The sequence below is a fragment of the Phoca vitulina genome, unplaced genomic scaffold (genome assembly GCF_004348235.1).
Source record: "Phoca vitulina isolate PV1807 unplaced genomic scaffold, GSC_HSeal_1.0 scaffold166, whole genome shotgun sequence".
NCBI classification, from domain to species: Eukaryota; Metazoa; Chordata; class Mammalia; order Carnivora; family Phocidae; genus Phoca; species Phoca vitulina.
Window position 1 is genome coordinate 123,690 of NW_022589869.1, and position 10,847 is coordinate 134,536.

The window sequence follows — 10,847 nt, forward strand, 5'->3', positions numbered from 1 at the left end:
TCGAGCACATTCATTTTGTAGTTTTAGAAGCTGAGACATACAGAGGCTGGGTTACTTACTGAAAGTCATAGCTTTGGCAGCCTGAAAACAATGCTTATTCATAGAGAAGTGGAAAGTAAAAATGAGTTTATTCTAGAGATAGGAAGTTGAACAGTTTTTTTATTAAGGGTTTACTGCAACAACGTATTTTTTTCTGAAATGTTTTAAAATTAGAATTAAAAAATATACCTGTTAATTTTTAAAAAAACACATATCTGAATGAATTGTGGTTTTTTGTGAATTATATTAGTTCGAAAGAACTAAATGAGGGTATTTGTGCTTGACCCAAATGATCATTATAGCACTCAGTATTAGGATTGGTGGACTAACAGTGAGAAAGAGAGATAGGTATTTGTTGCGTGAAAATACTGGCCGGTCAGGATGCACAATAGAGTAGTAACCTGTGAAACAAACATAAAATATCCTCTTAAATGTTGTTTCTCAGAATGCAATAATATAATTCACATAGATCTTAATGGAACAATGAAAGATTTATGTACATACCTGTGACTTTGTCTCGCTTTGGATTAGCTGTAAAGTCAGAAGAAGAAAAAAAATATGTACTGGTGAGGCTTTATTTTATTTTAAAAAGCCAAGTCTCTAATTATGACCATTAACTGTTGCTTTCACTTTCTTAGTGTTTTTCAAACATTAGTTATTAAAAGATTTTTTGTACTAACTATACTAACTTGATATTTTTAAATTGACCTTATAAACTTTTTATATACTATTACTATAAGTGGAAAATAATTTTACATACCATAACTAGCAGATAATAAATACAATTAAAATAACAAACTATTAGAATTTAAGAATAAAAATAATTATTAGTAATAGTCAATGTGAGCAATTTATTAAAATATTTTCCTGGAAATAAGTTCCTCCCTGAGAAAAATGATACTGTTTTGTGATCAGTCAGTCAGTAATAAAGAGACCATGACCTCTCTCTTATAGGGATTTGGTTTGCATAATGTCATAATTATCCCTCTCTTTTCACTGAGCTTTATTCAGATTTTGACATTCAGAACACTAGGTAGAAAATTCTACATCTGCCTTAGCCTTCTTGATACTTTTCTAATTAAATAGGTACCTTCTCTACACCAGTTCTTTGCCAGCTGGTGTTGAAATCTGTGTCGCAGCCCAGCAAGGACGTGGCTGGGGTGCTGGTGAGCATCCCTGATCATCATCCCTGTGAGGGGGCTTTGTAGGGAGTTACCAGGAAGCTGCTGCTACTTTAACTGTTTTGGGCAGTTAATGCCATGAAATCAAGGATATGCTGTGCTAGTTACATTTTTTCTTACATATACATTTTTTAAATGTTAAATATTCAACTCTTGAATATTGAAACAAATGTACATTCATGCACTAGCTAAAATCATCCCATGTATCATTCGCATACCCAGCACATTACGCAAAACCATCCTGATTTGGCCTCCGTGGGTATTTATTGAACCTGCCAACAGTAAGTACCTAAAGCACCAGAAAGAATTTTTTTCCTCCAATATTTGTCATAATTTGCCAGAGATGGAATCTGTTAAAAGCTCTTTACCCTCATGCACATTAGCATGTTTGCCCTTTATTTTTCTTAAGGGCCCAGGGGCTTTTATTGAATCACAGCCTTCATTTTCTGAATTTTTATCCCGCAAGACTAGAGGCCATTTCAAGCTAGTTCCCAAGATCAAAAGCTAAAATTCCAGGAACTTTCTTCTTGTCATTGTGAAGTTATTACTAATTATCTAGATTTTTAAAGAGAAGGAATATTTTTTGAAGGAAACATGCCTTCAAATTAGTGCTTATTTGCCAGACTAGGGTGTAAGTGAATTAGGCATAATTCCTACCTGTTTGGAATTTAGAATCCATTGGGAAAGATAGCTAACCAGTGGCAATAATTGAATTACTCCTTGAATAATTTAAAATAATTGTCTCAGTTTTCACCACAGATTTTAAAGAAGAAACATGAGGTTTGTTCGTGGGCATAAAAACGTGACAGAGTTTGGGCATAAAACACCAAGAGTAAATAAACTCAACATTTGGGAGTACAGGAAGGATGAATTTATGGATAATAGGTAGTATTTATTGAGTGCTACTGTATGCCAGGTTCTTGTTCCAAATATAGATACTACTTTCTCTTTTCCTTGATCTGTTTCATCAAACCTGTGAAGAGATACTGCCATCTACATTTGATTTTTTTGTTTTTGTTTTTTAATATTTTTTATTTTTATTTTTAATTTTTTAAAATTTTATTATGTTAATCACCATACATTACATCATTAGTTTTTGTTGTAGTGTTCCATGATTCATTGTTTGCGTATAACACCCAGTGCTCCATTCAATACGTGCCCTCTTTAATACCCATCACCAGGCTAGCTCATCCCCTCACCCCCCCTCCCCTCTAGAACCCTCTGTTTCTCAGAGTCCATAGTCTCTCATGGTTCGTCTCCCCCTCCAATGGAATATTATGCAGCCATCAAAAAAAAAAAAAAAACCAAAATCTTGCCATTTGCAACAACGTGGATGGAACTGGAGGGTGTTATGCTGAGCGAAATAAGTCAATCAGAGAAAGACGTATCATATGACCTCACTGATATGAGGAATTCTTAATCTCAGGAAACAAACAGGGTTGCTGGAGTGGAGGGGGGTGGGAGGCATGGGGTGGCTGGGTGATAAGACAATGGGGAGGGTATGTGCTCTGGTGAGTGCTGTGAATTGTGTAAGACCGATGAATCAGACCTGTGCCTCTGAAACAAATAATACATTATATGTTTAAAAAAAGAAGAAGAAGATGGGGGGGCGTCTACATTTTATTGTTGAGGAACTTGGTTCAGACAGTTGCCCAAGGTCACAGTGGTGGAACTGGAAATTGAACCCGGGCATACCGTTTCAAAAATGTGTGGTTTTAACTCCTATGTCATACTGCCTAACTTGGAAAAAAAAAAAATAATACGCTTTGTAGTATTGTAGCAACATGAAAAATTCAGTTAATACATTGATGCTACGAGAAGAGATTCGTTGCTACATGTTACTGAGTTGCTTTAACAAAACTGCTGTGAGTGAAGTGAATGGTCGAACTAGGGGAGAAATGACCGCTCAGAGAGCTGATCAAAAAAGTATGGCTGTACCTGAAGTGAAGATGAGAAATCAGTGTTTACAAATCAGGAGTTTTTTTGATCTTGCTGAAATGAGCAAATCTTGGGTCTACAGTTTCTATCCTCATAGTTATTTTTTGCTGTACTGATTAGAGCTAAAAAAGAAGGTTCTTATTTGCTTCCTTAAATTTACCTTGAATATATGTTCATTCCCAGGACAGTAAGCCATCGGCTTGATTGCTACCTGACTCCAGCTTCCCTGAAAATAGCTATTAGGATAAAGCAAACATTTGCATTCTGAACTCTGCAGAGAAAGTTGTTTCAAGCACATGTATTATTGGTAGATTTTTCCTTTTACTCACTGCAGAGATTGCCCAAACATTTGTCATCCCTGGGGCAGGCGCTGCAAGTCGGTCCTCTTCTGTATGGCCTTTCATAGCTTTGTCTGTAAAGTAGAAAAAAGCCGTCCATTAGGAGAGATTATTTTTTTTCCAATGACATTTACTGTGAATCTTTGACTAAATATGTAGGATGGAAGTCCACAGATTCCGAGGGTTGAGGGAAGTGGAAGCCTGTTAATATTTATAGAGTTTTATTCTATGTGTCTATGTCTGTGAACCTATGTCTTCACCTACATCTTCTCATTTAACTCTTAAGACAACTCTGGAAGTTATTCTTATTTTTATTTTACAGATAAGGAAACTAAAGCTCTAAGAAATTAACTTGTCAAAAATCGCAATGTATACATGTCAGAGTCACAAGGAAATCTGGATTGGTCTGACTCCAGGGCAACACTTCGCTCTATTTAACTGTCTGGCCTGTATGATCACTACCATCCAAAAAACTGCCCATCCTAAGGTCTCATGACCCACATTTACTCCTCTCAGTTTAGCAAGCCTCCTTGGTTTTAGTTGGACAGGAGTCATTTGGCCGGGTTAAAAAAAGAAAAAAAAAATGAGGGGGAATTTCTAAATTTGTTTTCACATAAAAGATGTAATGTGGATAATAATTACTGTACTAAGCATCCTTGAATGAATTAATTTTCACAGTAGCCTATGGGGAAGATACTATTATTTATTTATCCCCAATATAGTTAGAGGTGAGGCACAGAGTGTAAATAATTGACCAAGGTCATACACTAGAAAGTGAAATAATATCCAAGCATTTTATATCCCCATGAATATCTTCAGAGTAGTAATGATGAGAACTGTACATGCATTTCAGTAACTCTGCCATTGCACTCATCTTTTTTGGAAAGGAGTTCTTAATTTTTCGTGTCATGGTACCCTTTGGCAGTCTGGTGGAGCCTATGGACTCTCAAAATTATTTTTACTTTTTTTTTTTTAAAGTAACCTCCATGCCCAGGGTGGAGCCCAATGCAGGGCTTGAACTCACAATCCTGATACAGAGACCTGAGCCGAGATCAAGAGTTGGACACAACCGACTGAGCCACCTAGGTGCCCCAAAATAGTTTGTTTTTAAGTGCATAAAATAAAGTTTGTAAGATTATAAAGGAAACCGAGTAAGTTCAAATAGTTACCAAATGTTAAAAATATTTTTGATATAGCAATATGTCCTCTATTAAATATTAAATAAGATCTAGCAAGAATTCTAATGATAGTACCTTTAATGATAGATTACAACCATATTTTGAGATCTCTGCAGCAAATGGAATGTGCTATGAGAATATCTGATATTTACAAAGATAGAAGTAGTACTAACAGAGTTACGGTATTGCTGATGGGGCTGAAGTGTTGTCTTCATACATAATGAAATGTTATTTTCAGTAGAGGTTAGTGAAAATAAAGATTTAACTCCAAGTTCATAGAGTCAACTCCCCTCCCCTAACACTATAGCTTTACCTCCAAAGTTAAGGAGATATTACTTTTTATTAACACCTCGTTCCCAACACCAAATATATGTTCTAATCATGTTTGGCTCCAAATTAATCTAGGTTGTTTCAGAAACTAAGTTTATCCTCATGCTTGCTTTACACTGTGGAAAATAGTCAAAGGAATATTCTGATAACAATTATAAAAGACCTCCAAAATACACATTAATTATGGGGATATCTTTCATTGTTAGCACAAAACTCATTGAGTGGTCAAGTTCTAGAATGTTTTTAATAAAATCATTTGTGCTGTTTCATTCTTTGTTGAATTGTGTATTCCAAACTATAAAGAAGAAGAAATTACTGTTTCAAAACCAGGCTAAAGACAAGGCAGTTACGAATTCTAGGGAAATGGCAGAATTCATCCTGGGAGAAATACGCTACTGGAAAGGCCTGCATTTGTCTGGATAGGAACAATTGAGACCAAGAGCCCTAAAGTATTCTGTCCATAAAGAAGCAAGAAATTTTAGTGTTTCCCCTGGTAGCCTGAGAGAGAAAGTCAGGGCCCCAGGACTGAGGAAGAGAAAAGACAGAATTTTTTTTTTTTTTTTAAAGTAATCTGTGTCCAACATGGGGCTCAAACTCATAACCCCGAGATCAAGAGTCTAAGGGTTACTGACTGAGCCAGCCAAGCGCCCTGAGAAAAGATCTTTAAAGAAAAAGATAAATATGAGTTAAGGGTCCTTAAGGCAGAGCACACTAGGTCTTGTAGGATCTGATGGTCAGCGTTGTCATTTCCTCTAACGTGCTATAATCCTCTCTTCCACTAATCAATCACAAGATAGCCTAGCTCAGAGGGGCCCAGGAGAATGAAGGAGAGTTGTGTCTACGTTCAAAAAATGCAGATCAGAATGATCTGAAGCGGCCAGGAGGAGGAGTCAAAACTGTCCTGGACAATGACTGACTCCAGAGCTTGAGTTACAGGTGACAGGAGAATTAAGCATCCTCACCCCACTCTTAGGAAATCTCAGAAAAATGGGGAAGATACTGGACTTCTTAGAATTATGTGGAATGGGGGCCTTTGAGGAGAAAAACCAGCTCAGAAGGCAGTAGAAAATGAGGACATCCTTAACTGGCCTCTGTGCCCCCCACTCCATACCCTCCAATCCATTTTCCACATCTCATACAGAATGATCTCTCAATTTAAAGCAGGTCTTGTCACTCCCTTGCTTAAAATACTTGGAGGATTCCTCTTGTGATGTGAATACAGTTAAATTTGCCATGACCTACACAGCCCTGCAAGGCTGAGCTGCCTCCTTCCCCCAGTCGCATCTCATTCAGTGGTCCACGCACTCTGCACTTCCGTCCGTTCTTGAATCCTCTCCACAGAAGCTTTGCAGGTGTTTTCTGCAGCAGACATCCATTCTTGAAGTTCTTCACATGTCTGGTTCCTTTCTATTCTTCATGCCTACACTCAAGTACATCATTTTATTCAAGTAAGGTCCTGCCTATTGACAGTGTCGATTACAGTGTTACTGGTATTTCCTTCATTACTCCTATCATGATGCAGTTATTTTATTTGTATTTTTATTGTCTTTCTGCCCCATAAATACAAATTCCGTGAGAGCGGGGACTGTGTCGGGCTGGTTCTCCTTTGAAGCTCAGTAAACAAATATTTGTTGAATAATCGAATGTATGAATTATTTGTATGAATAAATGAATGTTACTCTATAGAAGTATTATAACTGGTTTTAAGTTTTACAACTTATTGTTTAGAACTCTAAAAGCAAGTAAAGTGAGTATAAGCCAGAAGACTTCACATTTGTGCCTCATCATAACAATAACTGTGAGTACTTCTCAAATAATCACCATTGCCAGGTATTACATATACCTGGTGTTTTACCTAGCTTTTCTCATGTAGTTTTCTTTTTCTTTTTTTTTAATTTTTTTTTAAGATTTTTTATTTATTTGACAGAGAGAGACACAGCGAGAGAGGGAACACAAGCAGGGGGAGTGGGAGAGGGAGAAGCAGGCTCCCTGCGGAGCAGGAAGCCTGATGAGGGGCTCAATCCCAGGACTCTGGGATCATGACCTGAGCCGAAGGCAGATGCTTAACGACTGAGCCACCCGGGCACCCCTCTCATGTAATTTTCATAGCTACTTGATAAGTAGTCAGTGCTTTTATTATCCTGATCTTTTGCAGAGCAAACTGAGGTTCAGAGAAATTAAGTAACTTATCCAAGGTCACACAGTAAGTGAACCAAGGTAGTGGGTCTCAAGACCCCGTATCTTAACCATTAAGTTATATAAATGTCATGAAAAGTCACCACTGATTGGCTTGATGGCTTTGGCTGGTTTTTCCTGGGTTTTCCCTATTTTCTTTTTTTTTTTTTAAAGATTTTATTTATTTATTTGACAGAGAGAGACACAGTGAGAACAGGAGCACAAGCAGGGGGAGTGGGAGAGGAAGAAGCAGGCTTCCTGCAGAGCAGAGAGCCCGATGTGGGGCTCGATCCCAGGACCCTGGGATCATGACCTGAGCCGAAGGCAGACGCTTAACGACTGAGCCACCCAGGCGCCCCTTCCCTATTTTCTGACTTTGGGATTTTAAGTCAAAGTTGTTCTCTTCTGAATGACACCTGATTTTAGTCCTTTCACTCCCACCTACACTCAGTCAAACTATCAAACATTTCTTCTGAGCATTACTTCAGGGAAAGAGAGAGAGGCTTCTAACAGATCTTTTGGAATCCCAAAGATTGGAAAAATCCAAACAAAATTCAAGGGAAACAAAGAAAAAAAATGTTGGGGCGCCTGGGTGGCTCAGTCAGTTGGGCAACTGCCTTCGGCCCAGGTCATGGTCCCAGGGTCCCGGGATTGAGGCCTGCATTGGGCTCCCTGCTCAGCAAGGAGCCTGCTTCTCCCTCTCCCCTGCCTGCTGCTCCCCCTGCTTGTGTGAGCTCTCTCTCTCTCTGGCAAATAAATAAAATCTTAAAAAAATAATACTAAAATAAATGTTATATATTTGACAAAGGGTTAAAAGCTTTAAAATACAAACAACTACCATAAACCATTAAGAAAATCACTCTAGTAGAAAAATGAGCAGACCATATGCTTCACAAAAGGAGGAATGTAAATAGGCAATCAGGTGAAAATGTATAATCACTGGTAGTCTATGAGATGCAAAAGAAAATATGAGATAACACTTTATATCAAATTGGAAAATATTAAAAAATGATAATCCCAGTCCTAATGAAGGAGTATAAATTGGTATAAATAATAGTGGAGGATAATTTGGCCATATGCATTTTTTAAAACTTAAAGATGTTCACATGTATCACTTAGTATATTATTTCTAGGAATTGTAGGGAAATCGATGGGACCAAAGACTTCTATACAAGGTTGTTCATCAGATATTAAAACACAGAGAACAATCTAAATTCTTCAGTAGGATGAGCTGTTGTGTCCATCTAGAGGACAGACTCGGGAGCCAGACAGCCCAGGTCACAGTCCATCTATGACTTGGTGACATATGAAATAGTGTCACCAATGGTGGAACCCTGGGCAGGCTACTCACCCTGTCAGTACCTCAGTTTTCTTAACTGCCAAACAGGGGTGGTAAGACGACCCATCTCAAGACCTTTCATGAATAGTAAGTAAGTTAATATGTATGAAGCACTTAGAAAAGTGCTTAGCGGGGCACCTGAGTGGCTCTGATGGTTAAGTGACCGACTCTGGTTTCATCTCAGGTCTTGATCTCCTGGGTCTCAGGATAGAGCCCCATGTGGGGCTCTGTGCTCAGCGTGGAGTCTGCTTGAGATTCTCTCCCTCTGCCCCCCCACCCAGCTCAAGCGTGCGTTCCCTCTCTTTCTCTCTCAAATAAATAAAATCTTTTAAAAAAGTGCTTAGCATATAGTAAGCATTTTATAAGTATTAGTCTATTTTTTTATCGTGAAAATAATGTATGTTTAGATTTAACCAATTGGACTCAGTTTAGATGATCCCCAACTTTTTTTTAAAGATTTTATTTATTTGAGAGAGAGAGAGAGCGTGCCGGAGAGCACAAAGGGGGAGGAGTGGCAGAGGGAGAGGGAGAAGCAGACTCCCCGCTGAGCAGGGAGCCCCACATGAGGCTCGATCTCAGGGCCCTGGGATCATGATCTGAGCTGAAAGCAGACGCTTAACTGACTGAGCCAACTGGAAGCCCTAGATGTAACCAATTCTGTTGGCAACATCCAAAGCGTCATGGTCAGGAGCCATTCGAGCATATGCCTTCTCTTCATCGGGCCTGATCAGGATGTTGACCTTAGCCACGTCAAAGTAATAGAGCTTCTTCTTTTTTTTTTTTATTATGTTAATCACCATACATTACATCATTAGTTTTTGATGTAGTGTTCCATGATTCATTGTTTGTGTATAACACCCAGTGCTCCATGCAGAACGTGCCCTCCTTAATACCCATCACCAGGCTAACCCATCCCCCCACCCAAAGTCATAGAGCTTCTTCACAGCCTGTTTGATCTGGTGTTTGTTGGCCTTGACATCCACAGTGAACACAGGTGTGTTGTTGTCTTCTGCTTTTATCAAGGCTGACTCATTAAGTCAGGGGGAGCTTGATGATGGCATAGTGGTCAAGCTTGTTTCTCGTGGGGGCACTCTTTTGAAGATATTTGGGCTGCCTTTGGAGACACAGTGTCTTGGGCCATCAGTAAGTAGGTGATGTGTGGATCTTCTTTTTTTTGGTGACTGTGGACGCCTATCAGCCCTGCCTTCTTGGCCTTCAAAGCCTTGGCTTTGGCTTTGGGAAGGGCAGAGGCTTCCTTCTTCACCTTCAACGCCATCTTTGTGAAAGGGTACTTTCATTATTTTTCTAATTATTCATATGTTTAAAAATTCAATGACATGGAAAATGCTCATGGTATAATTTTAAGTAAAAAGTAGAAAATGTGCATTTCCAGTATGATCTCCATTTTCTCAATAACGTGTATGATGCATAAACACACATATATGTTTAAAGAAAGGTGGGGGCATGTCATGGGTCTACCCTATTTTCCAAAGGAAGAAAAACTGTATCCATTTCAAAACCAAAACTTTCAAAAGTAAATGAAATAAATTACATAAATTGAGAAGTTTAATTGAGTTACTTTTTTTGAAAATTGTGCAAAACATGCCAAGTTTTAAAAAAACCAATAAATATAAAGTAACACCAATCCTCCCATTTTGTGGTGTTATTACCATTTCCCATTGATCTATGTCCCTGAAAACATTTTAGTCTTGCCACTCTTAAAAACATGTGCTGTGTATGTATGTGTGTATTTATATAGCACTTCTAAAGGGTGCATACACACACACACACACACACACACATATATTAAAAAAAAATGTACCAGGTGTTAATGGAGTAGATCTCTGGGTAGAGGAATTAATAGTGATATTAATTTTCTTTTTTACACTTTCTTATTATCCCAATTTTCTATAATGAAAATAAATACTTCTAAAGTAGATTTAAAAGAAGTTTAGAAAGAGGTTGATTTGGGTACTTACCCTGGTCCGTAGTTGCATATGAAATGCGCTACATTGGTTAAGCGGTTAATGCCATAAACTGTGGGGCAATACTGTACTGCACAGCCAACTTTATAACTGTCTGCCCAGACAACCTGAAAGAAAATAAGGATTTGTAGCAAGAGAGAGACAATAGGGGCGCCTGGGTGGCTCAGTCGTTAAGCGTCTGCCTTCGGCTCAGGTCATGATCCCAGGGTCCTGGGATCGAGCCCCGCATCGGGCTCCCTGCTCCACGGGAAGCCTGCTTCTCCCTCTCCCACTCCCGCTGCTTGTGTTCCCTCTCTCGCTGTGTCTCTCTCTGTCAAATAAATAAATAAAATCTTAAAAAAAAA

The 10,847-nt window shown here is 38.6% G+C and overlaps 1 protein-coding gene across 1 annotated transcript; it reads right to left on the reverse strand.

Annotated features, from left to right (window-relative positions):
- Window positions 1-81: 81 nt before the first annotated feature.
- On the reverse strand, window positions 82-10,610 carry LOC116628991 (glioma pathogenesis-related protein 1-like; the record flags this gene model as incomplete). The annotated part of the gene is made up of 4 exons (XM_032399287.1): window positions 82-440; window positions 544-570; window positions 3,488-3,570; window positions 10,498-10,610. Coding segments are annotated over 4 exons (378 nt in total), but the record flags the coding sequence as incomplete, so codon positions are not given.
- Window positions 10,611-10,847: the final 237 nt, after the last annotated feature.